This window comes from Podarcis liolepis (assembly GCF_965112155.1).
Source record: "Podarcis liolepis genome assembly, chromosome: 6".
Classification (NCBI taxonomy): Eukaryota; Metazoa; Chordata; class Lepidosauria; order Squamata; family Lacertidae; genus Podarcis; species Podarcis liolepis.
This window is the reverse complement of record NC_139559.1, coordinates 87339384-87362234: the sequence shown is the minus strand read 5'-3', so window position 1 is coordinate 87362234 and position 22851 is coordinate 87339384. Positions and strand designations below refer to the sequence as shown.

Sequence of the window (22851 nt, the reverse complement as noted above, 5' to 3'; positions counted from 1 at the left end):
TGGTGCACTGCATCAGCGCAAAAAGAGGGAGAGTTTCTCCCACTAAATCCAGATTTGTTGCACTTCCTGTCTTGGGGACAAACTTTTAAATTCTCATTTGTGCCTAACAATGCTTTCTAATGGGCTCTAGAGAGCCTTGATCTCAGCAGTGTGCTGTTGCACACCCTTAATCACAAGTTGCACGCAAACACGCACATGCATTCCACTGTACAGATGCATGTAATAATATATTTAGCTCAGAGTCAAAGGGTATCACAGGGACGCGGGTGGTGCTGTGGGTTAAACCACAGAGCCTAGGACTTGCCGATCAGAAGGTCGGCAGTTCCAATCCCCGCGACGGGGTGAGCTCCGGTTGCTCGGTCCCTGCTCCTGCCAACCTAGCAGTTCGAAAGCACGTCAAAGTGCAAGTAGATAAATAGGTTTATTCCGGCGGGAAGGTAAACAGCGTTTCTGTGCGCTGCTCTGGTTCGCTAGCAGTGGCTTAGTCATGCTGGCCACATGACCCGGAAGCTGTACACTGGCTCCCTCGGCCAATAAAGCGAGATGAGCACCGCAACCCCAGAGTCGGCCATGACTGGACCTAATGGTCAGGGGTCCCTTTACCTTTACCTAAAGGGTATCACACGGAGATTCCACACATACAGTGCTGGATTTACATATAAGCTAAACAAGCTATAGCTTAGGGCCCCACTCTCTTGGGCGCCCCCAAAAAAATTAAAGGAAAAAAAACTGGTTGTACATTTCCAAAATATAAGATAAAAAAACAAATAAAATAAAACATACATACAGCAATAGTGTTTTGTGTTGTGTAGGCTCCTATTTGTTATGTGCAAATGGCTTTAGATACCTGTTAGGTCCATAAATTACCATATTCAACACAGTAAACAGTGACAATTTGTTGCTGACAAAGGACAGCTGGACATATAAACATTACCTTCAGTAGCTTAAAGGGAAAGGTAAAGGGACCCCTGACCATTAGGTCCAGTCATGACTTACGGCCTTATCAAACCTAAATCCTGCATATATGTGGGAGTAACTGGGTAATTAGCACCCAAGTAAAGGCAATAGACCAGAGCTTGGAATAAAAGAACATACAGGTTGCTGTTTATTTGTTTTTACACACAGGTTGTTATAGAATAAAAAAGGGTTGGTTAAATAAACAGCACCCAAGTCAGGATGGCAGCTTGGTTATACCTGTGGCAGTGTGAGATAGGCTGGGCTACTTTCATTTGAAACAACTTCCAAAACGTTCGAAAACCAAGGAGCAAAGGGCAGTCTACAAAATCAACTGAGAAAATTGAAAAACACGCAGCGGAAGCCGTCTGACTTCCGAGGAGCGTTCGAAAATGGAAGCATTTTGGCGTTTGGGTTCCAAAACGTTCGTCAACGGAGATGTCCGAGAACCGAGGTACCACTGTACTTAAATAACTGGCCAATCACATCGGTTCTGCCCCCCCCCAACAAAAGTCCTGCCCCCTCAACCAAGTCCTGCCCCAAACAAAAGTGGAGAGCAGGTTAAATGATGAACACAGCGTACTACCAAGCAGTAGAGAGCCTTCAGCAACACGTAAACAAAGCGGGTTCTCCTTCATGGAAAGCACGTGTTGCGGTGGGAGCAACCATGACATCCCCTGTTGCCGGGCGGGTTAGTATGGATGGCCACGAATTTGATTGGACACCTTCAATTGTTGCTGGGGAAAATTTATTGTTGCAATTTTATTTGATTGATGGGAGTGCTATATATGTTCCCTGTGTGCAGCGTTGAGCTTCCTCTTTTCGCTGCGCACATCAGATTACCTGCCCACCCTCCCTTTATTTAGGGTTTGTTCGCACTGACCTTGCTATTCCTGTCGTGGGATTGTCTGCTTTTGGGGCAGGGGCCTGGTAGGAATTTTGTCCATTTGGCGGATTGGCTGGTGCCATTTGGTTTTTGCCTACTGTATAGGAAATCGTCACAACTTGTAAGGTTGCGGTTAAAGGTTAAGGGTAAAGGGACCCCTGACCATTAGGTCCAGTCGGGTTGCGGCACTCACCTCGCTTTATTGGCCGCTCCAGGCGTATAGCTTCCAGGTCATGTGGCCAGCATGACTAAGCTGCTTCTGGAGAACCAGAGCAGTGCACGGAAACACTGTTTACCTTCCCGGCGGAGCGGTACCTATTTATCTACTTGCACTTTGACGTGCTTTCGAACTGCTAGGTGGCAGGAGCAGGGACCGAGCAACGTGGCGGGGATTCGAACCACCGACCTTCTGATCAGCAAGTCTTAGGCTCTGTGGTTTAACCCACAGCGCCACCCGCATCCCCTTAGGTTGCTTGCCCATAGTCTAAACTGAAGCCAATGGGTAGGTCTGAAATGAAGCCCAAACTCCATCTGTGTGATGGTAGAAAGACCCACCGCCGTTCCCAATGAAACCGAAAGAAATGTGGGACTCGGAGGATGCTTTCAGAGCATAAGCAGTGGCAGCCTGTGAATGAGCTGGCTTTTTCTGTTCCCCAAATCGGGTCAGTATAATTTGCATGTTATGATTCAAGTAGTTTGCTAGTTATGAAGAAAGAAGTGGTGGGCTGGAAGAGTTAAGCGATCGCCCTGCCCCTTGCTTTCCCTCTCCAAATTGTCCCTTCCCAACGCTGCTTTGCAGCAAATAAATGGGTCACTGGGCTTTCCTTACACACTCTTGCATGTGATGTGTAGTTGAAACATCGAAGCTTGGATAAAAATTGAGGCAATTGTGGACTATGACAAACCGGAGTAATTTATCAGCCTTACATATGCCTGGAGAGGCTGTGATAGCCTTCATAACCTGCTCTTCCTCTTCTTATGTGCAAATATTCCTTACTGTGTCTCCCTCCCTCCCAACTCTTTTTGTCAGTCTTCACACTTTTATAGATGGGTTTATAGCTCCGATTCTGACATTTAGCAGATAAAAATAAGGACATCACTTGGCAAAACCTCCACTTGTGTGTCAAGGACCCCCAAGACACCCCTGAATAAAAACACGGTTCACACATCATTTTTGTTTTTGTTTTTGGCATAATTTGGGCCACAACTTTATTGAATTACAGTGTGTGAGTGGTTGCTTAGGCATTGGTTAGCGACTATCTGTTCCCACTTGGAGGTAGGAACAGAACTGACAACCACACCTGTGTGGAAGTCAGTAAGGGTAAACAATTTTGGGGAGAGAATAAAGCTGGGTGTCAGGCTCTCCCCTCTCCCCAAATGCTCCCATGGGCTCTTGCGTGGCCCTAGCCCCTTGCCAGGGGTTTAGACAAAAGCATGGTGAGCCCCTGGATTCTTTTAATGGAATATCCTTGCAGCAGCAGCATTGGAGGGGCAGGCACAGCCAACCACATCCCCTCCACCAACCAAAAATTAACCAATGCCTAACCGCAACCTTGGTAGGATGTGGGTGGCGCTGTGGGTTAAGCCACAGAGGCTAGGGCTTGCCGATCTGAAGGTTGGCGGTTTGAATCCCCACAACGGGGTGATCTCCTGTTGCTCGGTCCCTGCTCCTGCCAACCTAGCAGTTCGAAAGCATGTCAAAGTGCAAGTAGATAAATAGGTATCACTCCGGCGGGAAGGTAAACGGTGTTTCTGTGCGCTGCTCTGGTTCGCCAGAAGCGGCTTAGTCATGCTGGCCACATGACCCGGAAGCTGTACGCCGGCTCCCTCGGCAAATAAAGCGAGATGAGCATCGCAACCCCAGAGTTGGTCATGACTGGACCTAATGGGACCTAACTGGATGCAAGCTAACCAGTTTTAGAACCAGCAAGTTCTATGTACTGGTCCTGTTCTTGTGCCTTGAACAGAAACCTGACACACAGAAATTCAGCAAGCGTAGCTTTTCCTGCCGTTTTAGGCACAGAAAAGCTTTACCTGTTGAATCTCTGCGTGTGCCGTTCTGCTGATAAGAGTACAGGAACAGTACAAAGACACGGCGGAGTCGATGGGACTTATTTCCCAGGGTCAACGGCAGCAACTTTTTGCAGCCGAGGGAAGACCTTGATGAAATCCTGAAGCATTGCACGAGCAACAGGGAGCATGGCCCTTTGTCAATCGCAATGCATGTCCCAGAGTAACATTGGGAGCAAGCAGCCTTGCAAAATGTTTTATTTGCATTTAAGCAGATAGATGAATGCTCCGTCCAGCACTTCTGTGCCTCTAACAAACATGCCCACATGTGTAAAAAGAATTAGGGAATGTGCATCTATTGTACCCAGAAGGACAGGGCACAATGGCTGTAGTCAAACGTGGAGGAAGGTGATGAAAAGAGGAGGGACAGGGCAGGAGTTATAGCTTGGCATACTACCTGCCTCCATGCCAATATAACTGAATGAATGAATTAATGTTTTTTAATGTTTTAATGTTGTATTTTAATCTTGTTTTTTAAGTTGTATTTCAATCAACTTGTTTTTTATTGGTTGTTAGCCGCCCTGAGCCTGGTCTTGGCTGGGGAGGGCAGGGTATAAATTGTTGTTGTTGTTGTTGTTGTTGTTGTTGTTGTTACGGCCAAACAGCCAGCAGCTATCTGAAACTACCAGACATTTATTTCCAAAACTCCCAATCACCAGACTATTTGAGTGTCAAATGACCCATATTTTAATTTCATTTCCAAAGACATAGTGGCAGGTGGGTTTCACCCAGCCAGAACCAAACATTGCATGCAACTTATCCGCTCTCTTTCAAGCAGGGCACCCATGCATTTCAAAACTGAACGAGAAGCAGGAATTTAGCAAAGGAAGCTTTCCCCTCTCACTGTATTTACATGCCAAGAGGAGTTTTACATGCAGAATTTCCTGCAACTGCTAACATTACAGGAAACCCGGACAAGGAGAAAAAGTTGGCAGCTCTATTAGACCAATATCACGGGATACACAAATGTATTTTTTTAGTGGTGTGGGGGCACGGAATTACTACTGAACAGTTGCTGGCCCTCTTTTAACTTTTAGGTTATTCTACCTCTTTTAACTTTTAGCCATCCCATGATCAGATTAACCCCCCCCCCCATTATCACCCCACAGCCAATAATATGGGTGAACTTCAGGATAGAATATTTCTGCTGAAATCTCTTGCCTGACTCTGCCATCACCTGCAGTACTGATTCCAATAACTCTGCCTTCTCTGTGCCTCGCACAATATCCCCAACTCCTGTTAACTGAGAACAGCCATTTAATGAGTATCTTACAGTGGTTTTTTCCCTGGAGGTACTCAATGGTAGTAATAGTAATAGTAATAGTAATAGTAATAGTAATTTATTACTTACAGTATACCCCACCCATCTGGCCGGGCCTCCCCAGCCACTCTGGGTGGTTTCCAACAGGATATTAAAAACACAATAAAACATCAAACATTCAAAACTTCCCTAAACAGGGCTGCCTTCAGATGTCTTCTAAAAGTCAGATACAGTGGACGCTCAGGTTGTGAACGTGATCCGTGCGGGAGGCACGTTCACAACCCGCAGCGCCTCGTCTGCGCATGCGCGGATCACGATCCAGTGCTTCTGTGCATGTGCAAAGTGCGATTTAGCGCTTCTGCGCATGCGTGAGTGTCGAAACCCGGAAGTACAGTGGTACCTCAGGTTTCATATGCTTCAGGTTACATACACTTCAGGTTACAGACTCCGCTAACCCAGAAATAGTGCTTCAGGTTAAGAACTTTGCTTCAGGATGAGAACAGAAATCGTGCAGCGGCAAGCAGGAGGTCCCATTAGCTAAAGTGGTGCTTCAGGTTAAGAACAGTTTCAGGTTACGTACGGACCTCCGGAACGAATTAAGTACTTAACCCGAGGTACCACTGTAACCTGTTCCAGTACTTCCGGGTTCGGCACGGTTCGCAACCCAAAAATGCACAACCTGAAGCGTCTGTAACCCGAGGTATGACTGTACTTGTTTATTTCCTTGACATCTGGTGGGAGGATGTTCCACAGGGCGGGTGCCACTACCGAGAAGGCCCTCTGCTTGGTATGCAGTGCCAGAACAGTTTTTTTCTGGAAGAAAAGCACTGAGTATCTAACATTTTATGAAGCACATGCTCCCCCAAACAGCCATCTGAGGCAGGTCATTAGCATTCTCAATGGGGACATCATCACGGCCCCAGGACAGGATGGAGATGAGCCAAAAGTCACCTTACTAAGCTGCTTAAGGATCCCTTGAAAGGCACTCCTGCCACTGCTCCAGGCCTCTCTGCCCCCTGGTCCCCATAAAACCCAAATGTAAATGCAATGAGCAGTATGTGACATCTCTGTGCTTTGTCGCCTCATTTGTTGACTGGGGGAAACACACGGCACAATGACTTCTTGCCATGCATTGGGCTGTATCCAAGGCAGTGCTAAGTAACACTGTCAGTGCAAGGATTTCAATTTGTGTAGTCAAACCCTTTTCCCTCTCCCTGCACACCACCTAAATCTGTTCTGGGGTTTCCCACAACCCTTCGGAGCATATTTTGGGAGTGCAAGGGGATGTGAGAGGTGGGAAAGTTCTGTTGCTCATGCAGGAATCCTCGCACGGACAGAACGAATCGGATACAAACCTATGCACGACAGAACATGTTAGCTGGATATTGCCTAGTAAGTTTGATCGCATTTTAAGAGGAAAGAGAGGCAGAGACACATGGTGGAGATGGCTTGGACTACTGCAATGCGCTCTACGTCGGGCTACCTTTGAAGGTGACCCGGAAACTACAACTAATCCAGAACGCGGCAGCTAGACTGGTGACTGGGAGTGGCCGCCAAGACCATATAACACCAGTCTTGAAAGACCTACATTGGCTCCCAGTATGTTTCCGAGCACAATTCAAAGTGTTGGTGCTGACCTTTAAAGCCCTAAACGGCCTCGGTCCAGTATACCTGAAGGAGTGTCTCCACCCCCATCGTTCTACCCGGACACTGAGGTCCAGCTCCGAGGGCCTTCTGGCGGTTCCCTCACTGCGAGAAGCCAAGTTACAGGGAACCAGGCAGAGGGCCTTCTCGGTAGTGGCACCCTCCCTATGGAACACCCTCCCACCAGATGTCAAAGAGAAGAACAACTACCAGACTTTTAGAAGACATCTGAAGGCAGCCCTGTTTAGAGAAGCTTTTAATGTTTGATGTATCTCAGTATTTTAATATTTTTTTGGAAGCTGCCCAGAATGGCTGGGGAAGCCCAGCCAGATGGGCGGGGTATAAATAATAAATTATTATTATTATTATTATTATTATTATTATTATTATTATTATTATTATGCAAGCCCACATCTCTCCTATTGTCTGAGTAAGCCCATAGAAAGAAGACTGGGCAGCATCCAAACACAGGACTTGGATGCTCTCAGTCCAAAAATACTTTGGAGCTTTTCTGTCTCTCTCTCTCCATATTATATTTAGTGCTCCACTATGTACTTCCTGTGGCAAGTAGGTCACATACAAATATAGCACCTTTACTTACCTCACTAAATCTAAAGGCAACAAATCCATGGTATGCTCTCTTACTTTGCCCAAAGTCTCGGGTCTAGTCCTCAATAAGGGGATAAATGTGTCCTTCGGCCAGCCAGGCTGCAGGTTTGGCGTTCGCAAGATTACGGGCTGCTCCATTTAACAACAACAGCAACTCTGTACATAGAAAACTAGGCTTTTTGCCCTTCTCTGGCCACATGCTAGTTTTCTTTGCGAAGATAAGTTTTTGAGGGCTCCCGTATACAATCTGAGGCAGTACACTGGTTCACTATTTCCATGTGGTTCTTGCGGGTGCCCACCCCCCAGGTCTGAATTTGTTTAGCACGAAAGAAGCTAAGAGATGGCTTTCATTCACCTGTTTCTGACAAGCAAGTATTTGGTAAAATCACTGTAAGATGCTGCAACATCACTCTATCACACTGACTATTTGCATAACAAACTCACCATATACAAGCCAAAAGCTCTCGTCAAACTTTAAAGAAACCCCACAGAAACACCCCACCCTCTAGGAAGGCATTGCCTTCCCAGTGAGAAAGCAGCTTCTGATTTAACAATGCATAAATTTAATTCTCTTCTCTTCTGCTCCTCCTCCCGCCACTTCTGCATTTCCCCCCCTGTGCCTAGGTTGATCAATTGCTATTTGCATCCAAAACCAGAAATCTGAAACCATTCGTGAAATACTTACTCCCAAAGCCTGTGGGAAACTTAATGAAGTGTGGATAATTCCCGTACATCTTTAATCTTCAGTTCATCTCTTCATTGCAATGGCAAAGGGTGCCTCCAAGATCCTTAAAGTGTTCCGTTTTGCTTAGCAAACCTGAAACTCTCTCCGGCGATTCCAGGCTTGCTGCCTCCTCAAGAGGAGAAGAAATCGTGTAGAGAAGCTCTGCTTACCCTGAAGACAGTGGCTGGAAGAATCAGGCAGTTTTCAGCTGCTGTTCCTTTTCCATTCTGTTATGGGCAGGGCTTCTGTGTGTGTGTGTGTGTGTGTGTGTGTGTGTGTGTTCTCTGCAAACTTGCAGTGTGTTATATTGGTAGCTTAATCCATCAGCGACAAGACCAATCAATGCATCACAGCACTGGTATAGGTCACAAATCAAAAGCTGGGGGAATTAAATGGGGAAGGGGAGGGTGAGGGTATTATTTGAAGTATGTACTAATAAAAAAAATCAATGCTGTGTGGAGTAATTAATTGAGGGGGCGACATATGGCTACACTTACAGGCAGCTGTTTCTGTGTTGATGTCAGAGAACAACTGTCATACAAAATTGGCAATATTTACCAGTTATGATTAAACCAAACTTTTCTTGATGTAATGCATTGTGTGAGTTCCACCTATGGCTGCTGCCTTTATTTTGGCATGTTTTCCTATGTCCTTAACACATGCCTGAAAGGCACAAATTGAACAAGAGAATTCTCTCCTGTGCCATCTCCATTTTTGGGAAAAGGCATACCTGTTGGAGGTGTTAATATACTGTTCAGGTGTTAAAAGTGCAGGAATCCTGTCCATATATATAAAAAAGTGGGGATTAAAGTGCTTCTGTGCATTTACATTAAAAAGTGTTACACGGAAATCTAAAATTTTGTAGAATGCAAACAAGGAAAATGGATTTTATTAGCCAGTTGTTCATGTATTTATGTTACTATTTTGAATTGGGTAAAATGGAAATGCAGCTCATTTTCAGCTAAAGAAAGAGTACGATAAAGGTAAAGGGACCCCTGACCATTAGGTCCAGTTGTGACCGACTCTGGGGTTGCGGCGCTTATCTCGCTTTACTGGCCAAGGGAGCTGGCGTTTGTCCACAGACAGCTTCGGGGTCATGTGGCCAGCATCACTAAGATGCGCACGGAAACACCGTTTACCTTCCTGCCGGAGCGGTACCTATTTATCTACTTGCCCTTTGACATGCTTTCGAACTGCTAGGCTGGCAGGAGCAGGGACCGAGCAACGGGAGCTCACCCCGTCGCGGGGATTCAAATAGCCAACCTTCTGATCAGTAAGCCCTAAGCCCTGAGGTTTAACCCACAGCGCCACCCGCGTCCCTGCAAAGAGTACAATATTAGCTGCTAATGTTTAGAAATCAGTAAGCCTGCTGGCTGATGTATTGTAAATATTTGTAGTATTAATGAGCTATGCTTGAAGCGATTTAAAAACTTTTGCATTTAGAAAGTTACCTTCCGCCATGTGGCAGAGATGTCAGTAACATCGAAGTTCTCAGCCAGGAGTTCTCTACCTATGCTTCTCAGGCACCAGGGCAGAATGTGATGGTTGTTCTTTGATTATCTGGCTCCTCCTCAAGGGCAGGCAAAGCCCATTCTGGGGGCCTAATCTGGCCAGCTGGTCGGTTTAATCTGACCCCTGTGGCAGTTTATTTCTTGGGGTAAAATCCTAAAAAAAACCTTCAACAACTTCAACCCTTAAAAAAGCTCAACAACTTTGGTCAGCCCTCACAGCCCTTCACTTCATCAAATCTGGCCCTCTTTGAAAAAAAGTTTGAACACCATGGGTAGGCAAACTAAGGCTCTGGGGGCGGATCCGGCCCAATCACCTTCTAAATTAGGCCCATCGACGGTCCAGGAACCAGCGTGTTTCTACATGAGTAGAATGTGTCCTTTTATTTAAAATGCATCTCTGGGTTATTTGTGGGGCCTGCCTGGTATTTTGACATGAGTAGAAAGTGTGCTTCTATTTAAAATGCATCTCTGGGTTATTTGTGGGGCATAGGAATTTGTTCATTTTATTTTTTCAAAATATAGTCTGGCCCACAACATGGTCTGACAGACAGTGGACTGGCCCCCTGCTGAAAAAGTTTGCTGACCCCTGCTCTAGGGCTACGGTTTTGCCCCATGGGAGGCAGGAGAGGACTGGGGGGATAAGGAACTGATGAAATCATGGGTCAAGAAATGTAGGTGCCATACCCTAACCTGTTGCTTCAAAAGCATAACACAAGGATCATTTGTCACGCCAAACTTGTCCTCCATCATCTAAAGGTTACAACAGCAAACAAATATTGCTTCAACAAATGATGTCATCTCTCATGCTGTGAAAAAAAGGACTTGCCCAGTTATCCTGTAGGACAAGAGAAACCACCAGCACTCTGATCCCTCCTCTTCTGAGTCAGTTGACCTGACTGCTACTGAAGACCAGGGCGATCACATGCTTATTCCTTGCAAATGTCCCAGGTGAAAGGACAGAACATAACCTCTCTGACTCCTGGCTAGCTCACCCATTGGCTCCTTCCCTTATCTTCCTCCTAACTTTTTTTTTTCTATTAACAATGCTATTGTCTGGTTGGTTGACATCCATCTGTTTTGGGAGACCACGGAAGAGTAACGCCTTCAGGGGTGAAGTCAAATAGTTGGAGAGTTACAAGTGTACAGAACAAGTTAATAACAAGTTTACAGAAATAACGTTCAAATGGTTATATATCAAGCAATATATTCTGGCTAACATCTAGGCAATTTAGGGACACAGGTGGCGCTGTGGGTTAGACCACTGAGCCTAGGGCTTGCCGATCAGAAGGTCTGCGGTTCAAATCCCCACGACTGGGTGAGCTCCCGTTGCTCAGTCCCTGCTCCTGCCAACCTAGCAGTTCAAAAGCATGTCAAAGTGCAAGTAGATAAATAGGTACCACTCCGGCAGGAAGTTAAATGGTGTTTCTGTGCGCTGCTCTGGTTCGCCAGAAGTGGCTTAGTCATGCTGGCCACATGACCCGGAAGCTGTACGCCGGCTCCCTTGGCCAGTAAAGTGAGATGAGCGCTGCAACCTCAAAGTCAGCCATGACTGGACCTAATGGTCAGGGGTCCCTTTACCTTTACCTTTACCTTTACTTCATCTCAAGCCCTCCCACAATAAACCCTATTGAGATAAAACCTTTTTTTAAAAAAAAAAAACCTAAACATGTCACAAAGACAAATTATTATTAATGATACACTATAACAAAGATAAAATAAATAATGACATTTAGAAACGTCTAAAAAAAGGGGGGGAAAGGCACTTTTTTGCCAAAATAAGCAAGAAATTGTCTAATAATCCAAAAACATACTTCCAATTTCAGCTGTAGTAATTTCAACTGTATGCATTTCTGAGTCCTCCAATAAACTCTGTGAATAATTTCAAACTAAATTCATTGCAGTCTTATATCAAGACTTTCATCAACAGCAGTAATATTTACCCCCATTGATTAGGATGAATGACCTTATTAAAGTCCTTATTCCAAACCTCTATATTCTTCCCTAGAGGTTTCATGCTACCACCAATCAGAAATTTATAATAATTGAAAGTGGGAGAAGTAGCTTCGAAATGTCCTGCAACAACAGACGCTGATGGAGTCTCCAAAACTGTGCAGTCCACATTTTGATATCAGTAGGTCCCTACTGCCACCAGGCCAAGTTCAAAGTTCTTGGATTGATGTACTGGTCCCTTAACAATTTTGGTGTAGGATAGGATTGCAGATTGTTACAGTTGCTTATCTAGACCTTGTGCAAAGTAGATGTGATTTCCTCCCCACCACAAGAATGAGTTTCAAAGCCTTGCTGGAAACAGTCTTAAAATAATAATAATAATAATAATAATTTATTATTTGTACCCCGCCCATCTGGCTGGGTTTCCCCAGCCACTCTGGGCGGCTTCCACAGAAACCAAAAAACACTAAAATATCATACATTAAAAGCTTCCCTGAAAAGGGCCGCCTTAAGATGTCTTCTGAATGTCAGGTAGTTGTCCATCACCTTGACATCTGATGGGAGGGCATTCCACAGGGCGGGCGCCACCACCGAAAAGGCCCTCTGCCTGGTTCCCTGTAGCTTCGCTTCTCGCAATGAGGGAACCGCCAGAAGGCCCTCGGCGCTGGACCTCAGTGTCCGGGCTGAACGATGGGGGTGGAGACGCTCCTTCAGGTATACAGGTTGCAAATAAATGTTCCAGAATACAAAGTAGCACATTGCTCTTAAACAATCAACCAATGCAGTCCAGGCTTCTTTTTAGTCCTTAATACAGTTCAGTATTGTTTTCTCTCTCTGGTACCAGACAGAGATCCTAAGCAACTTGCTTGATAAAGCACTGAGCTGAGCTCAATTGACTGACAAAGGCGCTGAGTTCTCAGGTTTCACCTTCCTGATGTGAGAGATCCCTCAGGATCCCAGTGACAATGCAAACCTCTCTGCAAAGCGTTTTTAAAATACAGTGGTGCCACGCAAGACGAAATTACTTCGTTCCGCGAGTTTTGTCGTCTTGCGATTTTTTTCGTCTTACGAAGCACGGTGTCGGGAAAGTTTTGGAAAAGCTTCAAAAATCACCAAAGTCTTAAAAAACCTCAAAAAAGGCTACCACACCGCGTTCTATGAGTTGCTCCTCGAAGTCAAGTCGCAACTGTATTAACGGTGTTAAGAAAAAGGAAACAAACTTGCAAGACGTTTCCGGGAAAATCGTCTTGCGAAGCAGCTCAAAAAACGAATAACCCTTTCGTCTAGCGAGTTTTTCGTATTGCGAGGCATTTGTCTTGCGGGGCACCACTGTACAGTGCATTCAAGCACGGCACTTTATGCATATCAAACTTACATCTTTGACTGATTTTATCTTTCCTATCTCTTTTGTAACCTCATTGTAAGCCACTTAGAAACTAAGTTAAGTGTTGAATAAATTGTTGAAATAAGCAAACAATATAAGAAAAACTTGCAAGTAATGTAATATTTCCTGATATAAGAAAGAACCCCATCTGCCAAAACTTAAAAGTTGCCAAGATAGTGCCATTATCATTCATATCCTCCAAACATTGTATCCCAAATCAAAGATATATATTTCCAACTAAAGTCTGCATATACGCCTTACATTTAAAGCACACCCACCCATACCCAAGAACCTGGAAAGGGTGCTGGGAATTGTAGCTCGGTGGATAAACTACAGTTGCCAAGATTCTTTATGGGAGCAGATTGTGCTTTAAAAATAGGGTGCGTCTCACAATTTTCATATAGGATCAAAATTAGGGAAATACCTATATCCCGTTGCTACCTGCTTTCATATGTCCCTTCCAGCATCAATCGTTGGAGCTAAGGGCCCTTTTTCTTTAAAACGATGGTAGGGGCAGGTAGTGCACAGGCTTTGCAAGTGAAAGGTTGCAGGTTCAATCCCTGTTAAAGTCTCTCATTTAAGGTAAAAGGTAAAGGACTCCTGGACGGTTAAGTCCAGTCAAAGGTGACTATGGGGCAGCGACACGCATCTCACTTTCAGGTCAAGGGAGTGGCGTTTGTCCACAGACAGCTTTCCGGGTCATGTGGCCAGCAGGACTAAACCGCTTCCGGCACAACAAAAACACCATGACGGAAACCAGAGAGCATGGAAACGCTGTTTACCTTCCCGCCACAGTGGTACCTATTTATCTACTTGCACTGGCGTGCTTTTGAACTGCTAGGTTGTCAGGAGCTGGGACAGAGCAACAGGAGCAGGGCCGGATTTAGGTTTGATGAGGCCCTAAGCTACTGAAGGTAATGGGGTCCTTTGTCAACAACAAATTGTCACTGTTTGTTGAGCAAACCAGTGATATTTTAGGGAGCAGGCTACCAGGCAGGGCCCATTACTTACATCATAGGAGCCTACACAACACAAAACACTGTTGCTATATGTAGGTTTTGTTTTATTTGTTTTTTAGCTTATATTTTGGAAATGTACATCCAGGTGTTTTTTTCCTTTAAATTTTTTAGGGGGCCTCCAAGAGAGTGGGGCCCTAAGATATAGCTTGTTTAGCTTATGTGTAAATCTGGCACTGAACGGGAGCTAACCCCATTGTGGGGATTCGAACCGCCAACCTTCTGATCGGCAAGCCCAAGAGGCTCAGTGGTTTTATGCTCACCCAGTGAGCATAGCCAGTGCTGAACTAGATGGACCAGTGAACATCAGTTTCCTATGGTCATCGTCTTCCCATTTACTTATTTGTGTCAAAACAAATTATTCATTATAATCTCATAAACCTGGCACAGCCATCCCATCTTGCTTGACTGTCAGTTGTAAATTGGCATAAACTATGCTATATCTTGGGACGCGGGTGGCGCTGTGGGTTAAACCACAGAGCCTAGGACTTGCCGATCAGAAGGTTGGCAGTTCGAATGCCCACAATGGGATGAGCTCCCATTGCTCGGTCCCAGCTCCTGCCAACCTAGCAGTTCGAAAGCATGTCAAAGTGCAAGTAGATAAATAGGTACCACTCTGGCGGGAAGGTAAACAGTGTTTGCGTGTGCTGCTCTGGTTCGCCAGAAGCAGCTTAGTCATGCTGGCCACATTCCCTCGGCGAGATGAGCGCCGGAACCCCAGAGTCGGCCACAACTGGACCTAATGGTCAGGGGTCCCTTTACCTATGCTATATCTTACAGTAGTCCGTGAGAGAGAAGGAGAGAGAGAGAGAGAGAGAGAGAGAGAGAGAGAGAGAACAGGAAAAGGAGAGAGAAAATGGATGAAACCGCTCTTTTGACCTATAAGCATATAGACTCCCCAAAATCATTTCGGCATCAATAAGGCATTGCTTCATGCGTTTCTTATGACTATTTTTTTAAAGGACACCTGGTGAGAATTTGGACTTTTTACATTTCACCCTTAATTTAACTGTGCGAGTGCTCTGCAGCATGTGACCCGTATTCATCCAATTGGGTTTCCAGGTGTTAAGACCATTAGACAAGGACTTTAGTACAGGACCTGAGGGACAGTGTTTGGGCGGGCAGTGAGTGGGTGCAATTTAGACAGGCACAGAGCCTGGAGGAGGTGGAACCAAGAGCACAAGCCGAAGCCCAACAGTATTGCATGATTCGAATGCTCTTTCGGTTCACCTCTTTGGGAGTGTGGTGCTGCAAAGGGGATGGGCTGTCAAGAAAAACAGCTTGCCTCTTGCTGACAAGAGATTTTATTCCTTGACCTGCAGACTCTAAATATGTAGAGTGTCTAACCAAGGTCTGTGCTCACAAGAACTCTGCATGCATATACAGTGGTACCTCAGGTTACATACGCTTCAGGTTACAGACTCCGCTAACCCAGAAATAGTGCTTCAGATTAAGAACTTTGCTTCAGGATGAGAACAGAAATTGTGCTCCGGTGGCACGGCAGCAGCAGGAGGCCCCATTAGCTAAAGTGGTGCTTCAGGTTAAGTACAGTTTCAGGTTAAGTACGGACCTCTGGAACAAATTAAGTACTTAACCTGAGGTACCACTGTACGTATAGCCTCACCGATGTGGGGATACAGGGCACAGCCCGTAAATGGCTGTGCTCTTTTATCTCTGGTCGGGGACAGAGGGTGGCGCTAGGGAGGGAGATGTCATCGCGCCACTCCTTGGTGTGTGGAGTGCCGCAGGGCACAATTCTCTCCCTGATGCTTTTTAACATCTTTATGCGCCCCCTTGCCCAGATTATCCGGAGCTTTGGGCTGGGTTGTCACCAATATGCTGATGACACTCAGCTCTGTCTGCTGATGGATGGCCACGCCAACTTGCCCCCGAACACACTGACCAGATGCTTGGAAGCTGTGGCTGGATGGTTTCGTGGGAGCCAATTGAAACTTAATCCTTCAAAGACAGGTCTTCTGGCTGGTTTGGGATGGCATGGGGATGAGGGACCAACTCACTTCTCTTGCGGGGGCCCAATTAGTGCCATTGCCTTCCGTTAAGAGTTTGGGTGTAATCCTTGACGCCTCCCTTTCCGTGGAGGCGCAGGTTGCAGCAACAACTAAGGCAACGTTTTCCCATCTTCACCACATTAAGCAGTTGGTCCCTTACCTTTTCCGCCCCAATCTGGCCACAGTGAGCCATGTGACGCTCACCTCCAGGCTTGACTACTGTAATTCACTCTACGCGGGACTGCCCTTGAAACTGTCCCACAAACTCCAGCAGGTGCAGAATGCTGCAGCGAGGCTCCTCACGGGGTCCCTGCCATGGGAACATATTCACCCAGTGCTTTACCACTTGCACTGACTCCCGGTGGGGTATAGGGTCAGGTTCAAGGTGCTGGTTTTGACCTTTAAAGCCCTTTGTGGCTTAAGGCCCTCGTATTTACGGGACCGCCTCTCCTGGTATACCCTGCAGAGGACCTTAAGGTCCATGAATAACCATAGTTGAGAGCCAGTGTGGTGTAGTGGTTAAGAGCGGTAGTCTCGTAATCTAGGGAACCGGGTTCGCGTCTCCGCTCCTCCACATGCAGCTGCTGGGTGACCTTGGGCCAGTCACACTTCTTTGAAGTCTCTCAGCCCCACTCACCTTACAGAGTGTTTGTTGTGGGGGAGGAAGGGAAAGGAGAATGTTAGCCGCTTTGAGACTCCTTAGGGTAGTGATAAAGCGGGATATCAAATCCAAACTCTTCTTCTTCTTCTTCTAGTTTAGAGGTCCCAGGCCCTAAGGAAGTCAGACTACCCTCCACCAGGGCCAGGGCCTTTTCAGTGATGGCTCCAATTTGGTGGAATGATCTGTCCCATGAGACTAGGGCCCTTCAGGATTTAACCTCTTTCCGTCGGGCCTGTAAGACAGAGCTATTCCGCCTGGCCTTTAATTTGAATTCTGCCTGATCTTTTATTTCCCTTCTCTTCCCTCCCCCTCCCTTTTTAGGAAGATTGCCCACTCTGAGACCTCACATCTAATTCTCCCCTGGCCTCCTCATTGGCCCAAGTAGGACTAATTCAGCCAGCTAGCCCTGGTGATCATCTAATATTTATTGGATGGATTTCCCCCAAACTGATTTTTGAACTTTGAATTTTATTGTTATTCGTGTTTTTATACTGTATTTTATGCTGCTTTTATGTTGTATTACAATTCAGTGTTTTAAATTTGTTGTTAACCGCCCCGAGCCCGGTTTCTGAACCGGGGAGGGCGGGGTATAAATAAAAATTTATTATTATTATTTATTATAGGCAAACTCGGCCCTCCAGATGTTTTTTGGGACTACAACTCCCATCATCCCTAGCTAACAGGACCAGTGGTCAGGGATGATGGGAACTGTAGTCCCAAAACACCCGAAGGACCGAGTTTGCCTATGCCCGAGTACCAAATGCACGGCTGCATCTTCCTACTTCCTCATCACTTGTTTGCTGAATTTATTGGGGGGGAGGGGAGGGGTCAGCTGCATAGAGCTTATATAAATTGGGCAGTCCAACCTAGATCAACAATGTCCTGTTCGCTCTGTGTGTGAGTGTGCAGGGCACTAAGCAGATGCTAACCTAGATTCATTAAAAAAAAAACAAAAAGGAAGCCCAGTGTAATCCACTTACTTCCTTGACACATCAGCCTCTTTAAGGCGTTCGGATTTGCTCTCCATCCAGAAAGGCTGGCTGCACCAGATCAAATATGATTGATAATTATTCAACACACTCCTCTCCATTAAGTTACTCCAACTCCACGACATCACAAACGCTGCAGAAATCAGGCACTTATTACATTTGAAGTCAAAGCCATTCAGTTTTATTCACCTGACTAAAAACTGGTCACCTAAAATGAACTAGGTCCACAATTTGCGGGCTTCTATGTCCAATGAAGAATCTATTTCTATTAATTCTCTCTCTCTCTCTCTCTCTCCCCCCCCCCATAGCTTACAGATTTGAAAATAGGGACCAGCAGACTCGAAAATAAAGGATCAGCAGCCAAAATAAGGGATCAACAATTACTTTGATAAAATACATATTTTGTTGCGTGCAAATAGCTTTAGATACCTATTAGGGCCATAAAGTACCATATATCATATATTCAACACACAAAAAACAGCAACAATTTGTTGTTGACAAAGGACAGCTGGACATAGAAAGGGCCCCATTACCTTCAGTAGCTTATTTAAGGGACATCATCAATAAGGGACAGCAGTGGGACATGGCACTGGGACAAGGGACTGTCCCGCTAAATAAGGGACGCTTGACAGATATGCCCTCTCCCTCTCCCTATCTCTCCACTGGGATGGATAAATCTGTCGCTTTCGGTTTCTCTCCATTTCTCACTTTTCCATTCAGTTTGCCCCATTTCTGCCTCAGTTTGCTCTTTGTTGTCAGCCTGAAAAGTTAACCAGCATTTTAGTGCTTACACATCTCTGTATGCAATATTGTCCAATATTCACATTTTAACAAATATGACGCCTTTTGTACATTATCTCATAGAACAGAATCATAGAGCTGTAGGGTTGGAAGGGACCCTGAGGGCCATCTAGTCCAACCCCCTGCAACGCAGGAATCTCAACTAAAGCATCCATGACAGATGGCCGTCCAACCTCTGCTTAAAAACCTCAAGGAAGGAGAGTCTACCACCTTCCAAGCGAGACCATTCCACTATCCAACAGCTCTTACTGGCTGAAAGTTCTTCCTGATGTTTACTTGAAATCTCCTTTCTTGTAACTTGAAACCGTTCAGGTCCTACCCTCCATAGCAGGAGAAAACAAGCTTGCTCCATCTTCCATGTGGCAGCCCTTAAGATATCTGAAGATGGCTATCAGATCTCCTCTCAGTCTCTTCTTTTCCAGGCTAAATATGCCCAACTCCCTCAACTGTTCCCCATAAGGCTTGGTTTCCAGACCTTTGATCATCTTGGTCGCCCTTCTCTGCACATGTTCCAGCTTGTCAATATCCTCCTTAAATTGTGGCACCCAGAACTGAACCCATGATCCAGATATGGTCTGACCAAGTTCTGTTACTAACATTGGTTGGGAACTATACAGCGGATGCTCGGGTTGCGAACGTGATCCGTACGGGATGCACGTTCGCAACCCACAGCATCCGCAACCCACAGTGGCGTGTATGCACGGGTTGTGAGTTGGCGCTTCTGCGCATGCACAAAGCGCAATTTGGCACTTCTGTGCATGAGCAACCACCGAAACCCGGAAGTAACCCGGGTTTCGGCGGTCCATAACCCTTAAAAAACGCGACCTGAAGCGTCTGGAACCTGAGGTATGACTCAGGTTCTATTGAGGCAGCCTAGGATAATATTACCTTTTTTGCTGTTAAGCTTCTGGTTCACTAAGACCCAAATATCCTTTTCACGTGTACTGCTAGTAAGCCAGGTGTCCCCCATCTTATATTTGTGCATCTGGTTCTTCCTGCCCAAGTGCAAAACCTTACAACAGTCCCTACTGAAATTCATTTTGTTAGTTTTGGCCCAGTTCTTCAATCCATTAAGGTCATCTTGAATCCTGATTCTGTCTTCTGCAACATTAGCTACAGCTCCCAGTTTGGCGTCATCTGCAAATTTGATGAGCATCCCCTCAATTCCTTCATCCAATTCCTTCATCCAACAATGGGCCCAGGACAGAACCCTGCAGCACCCCACTTGTCACTTTTTTCCAGGATGATGAGAAACCATGAATGAGCCCTTTTTGGGTTTGGTCAATCTTCCCTTCCTCCTTTGGGCGTTCCCCAGCTGGTGCCTTCCACCAGCCAGTCCAGGGCACCAGGCTCTTTGCATTTCAGATGCGTTCCTTGACCATATTCTAAAATGATTAGCAAATCATAAATAACTTCTACAGAGTTGTCAAAACTACAGCTTTGAGAGCCCACTTCTTCCATCGCCCCCATCTGATCTGCCACCATGGACCACTGTCCTGCCTTCACACTGCTTTTCAGTGTCTGAGCATAAATGCATGGCAGCTAGGAACCGGCAATAACTCAAAGTAATAGAGGCGGCTTGGTGGACATCATGAAGCCCCAGAGGTCTCCCAGTGAGGAGTAAGAGATCTAGAGGAAATCTGGAACACAGATTTCAAATCTAGTATGCAGAGTAAGAGTCCAATGAGGAAAATGGGTCAAGTAGATGTTATTTGCGGTTGTAGAGAATGCCTCTAACACTCCCATTTACTTCATATCTAGTGAATGCCCACCACTGTTTGGGATGTGTTGTTGTTGTTGTTGTTGTTGTTGTTGTTTATACCCTGCCCACTCTGGGCGGCTCCCAACAGAATATTAAAAGCTCAGTAAAACATCAAAAATTAAAAGCTTCCCTAAACAGGGCTGCCTTCAGATGTCCTCTAAAAGCCAGAAAGTTGTTTATTTCCTTGAAATCGGATGGGAGGGCGTTCCACAGGACGGGCACCACTACTGAGAAGGCCCTGTGCCTGGTTCCCTGTAACCTCACTTCTCACAGTGAGGGAACTGCCAGAAGACCCTCGGAGCTGAACCTCAGTGGGGTGGAGACACTCCTTCAGCTATACAGTGGTACCTCGGGTTAAGAACTTAATTCGTTCTGGAGGTCCGTTCTTAACCTGAAACTGTTCTTAACCTGAGGTACCACTTTAGCTAATGGGGCCTCCTGCTGCCACCGTGCCACCACCGCATGATTTTAGTTCTCATCCTGAAGCAAAGTTCTTAACCCAAGGTACTATTTCTGGGTTAGCGGAGTAACCTGAAGCGTCTGTAACCTGAGGTACCACTGTACTGGGCCAAGGCCATTTAGGGCTTTAAAGGTCAGCACCAACACTTTGACTTGTGCTCAGAAATGTACTGGGAACCAATGAAGGTCTTTCAGGTTAGCCACAATCCATAGCTATCCTGTTTCTATCCTGTCATTTCTTATGAAATACAAGCAGCAACCGCATAAGGCACATCTGATATATGCAGAACCACACACACAACCATCACGTGGAACCCAGACGTGACCTGAAAACGTCACCAAAAAATGTCACAAAAGTGGTGGAATCGGGCAAGAGTGGGAGTGGAAAGGGGCCTTACATGCACCCCGCCAATTTGTGCAGGGGTCCGGAAGGTAACCCCCATGCAAATCGCTTGCTGCCTGTACTGTATTCTGATACATCTCTCTCAAAAACAGCTTCCATCAGAATTGAGGAAAAGAACGACCTAGCTGCGTTTTAAGCCGATAATACAGTAGACGCCCTATATCACTCATTCCAAGTCCTAGGTTTGTGGAAGGGGGGGGGGAATGCGTTAAATAAATATATCCTGGAACCTACAGAAAAGAGCAGAGATATTCTAGATGCCTGTATGCCACAGGACCTGCTGCAGTAGCAAGCAGGGTCTGGCGTTTATTTGTGCTTCCGAGTTTGATTTCCAGGAAGCCTACTTCCTTCTATTGAATGTGTTTAGGACATGGGTGTTAAAGAGATACCTGCCTGAAACCCATTAATGAAATTAGCACCAGAAACCCCAGGAGCTAATTCAATTACCAAGTGCTGCATGTTAAACCAAGGGCATCCTGAGACTACCTGTAAACGGAGGAGTCCACTTCCCCCAGAGTCCCCATCTGCTGAAGCACATCCTGCTTTCAGAAAATAATATCTGCTTGACTCCCCGTCACCGTTCAGAGCAAAGTCCCTTCCTTTCTACAAGCACATCAACAAAGCAAGATTCCACGAAGATGTAGGGAAATTCCTACCTTGCAAAATGCACCATTCCAGCAAGGAAGACAGCCGGATAATTCAGAGGTTCTTTAAACCTTAGGGGACCTTTGGTTAGAATACTAACTCCCTAATGAATCCTCAGGGCGCTAATGAGTTGTGTCACTGAGTCGTCTTATACCTGCCTAAGAACCTCCAGCAGATTTGCCCCATTGTGTGTGTGCAGCTGCCTATTATTCCCGGCAAATTATCTCCATGATAAATGACACAGGTGGTGCTATAAGGCTATTTCGGACACCGACTCAGAAGCCACAACTGCAAGGTTTATCTGTGCTAGCCAACTTTTTACTAGAAGCTCCACAGGTATTTGAAACAACTGGAAAAGATACCTTTTTCCTTCATAATTTTTTAAAAAATTGTAGTCTACAGTCTCCCTGCTGTCCTTATAGTTATCTTACTATTACAGAGGTACCTCAGGTTAAGTACTTAATTCGTTCCGGAGGTCCATTCTTAACCTGAAACTGTTCTTAACCTGAAGCACCACTTTAGCTAATGGGGCCTCCCGTTGCCGCTGCGTGATTTCTGTTCTCATCCTGAAGCAAAGTTCTTAACCCGAGGTACTATTTCTGGGTTAGTGGAGTCTGTAACCTGAAGCGTATGTAACCTGAAGCGTATGTAACCCAAGGTGCCACTGTATATTCATTAAAGTAAAGGGACCCCTGACCATTAGGTCAAGTCATGGCTGACTCTGGGGTTGCGGTGCTCATCTCGCTTTATTTGCCAAGTACAGCTTCCGGGTCATGTGGCCAGCATGACTAAGCCGCTTCTGACGAACCAGAGCAGTGCACGGAAACGCCGTTTACCTTCCCGCCGGAGCGGTACCTATTTATCTACTTGCACTTTGACGTGCTTTCGAACTGCTAGGTTGGCAAGAGCAGGGACCGAGCAACGGGAGCTCACCCCGTCGCGGGGATTCGAACCGCTGACCTTCGGATCGGCAAGTCCTAGCCTTTGTGGTTTAATCCACAGCACCACCCAAGTCCCTATATATTTATTACAAAACCTAATAACACAGAATCCAGATGATACATACAGTGGGACTTCGGCTGTCGAATGTAATCCGTTCCGGAAGACAGTTCG

General features: G+C 45.9%; 1 protein-coding gene across 2 annotated transcripts in view; it reads right to left on the bottom strand.

Moving 5' to 3' along the window:
* Positions 1 to 22851, bottom strand: part of RXRG (retinoid X receptor gamma) — a 77992-nt gene that overhangs the window by 39749 nt on the left and 15392 nt on the right. The window contains exon 1 of one of the 2 annotated variants that reach the window (XM_083506821.1): positions 8110 to 8383. The exons of the other annotated variant lie outside the window; for it this stretch is intronic. Within the exon in view, the coding sequence (XP_083362947.1) occupies positions 8110 to 8158 (49 nt within the window). The 5' untranslated portion in view covers positions 8159 to 8383. Of the gene's footprint in view, positions 1 to 8109; positions 8384 to 22851 lie in introns of those variants that run through there. 2 annotated transcript variants of the gene reach the window in all.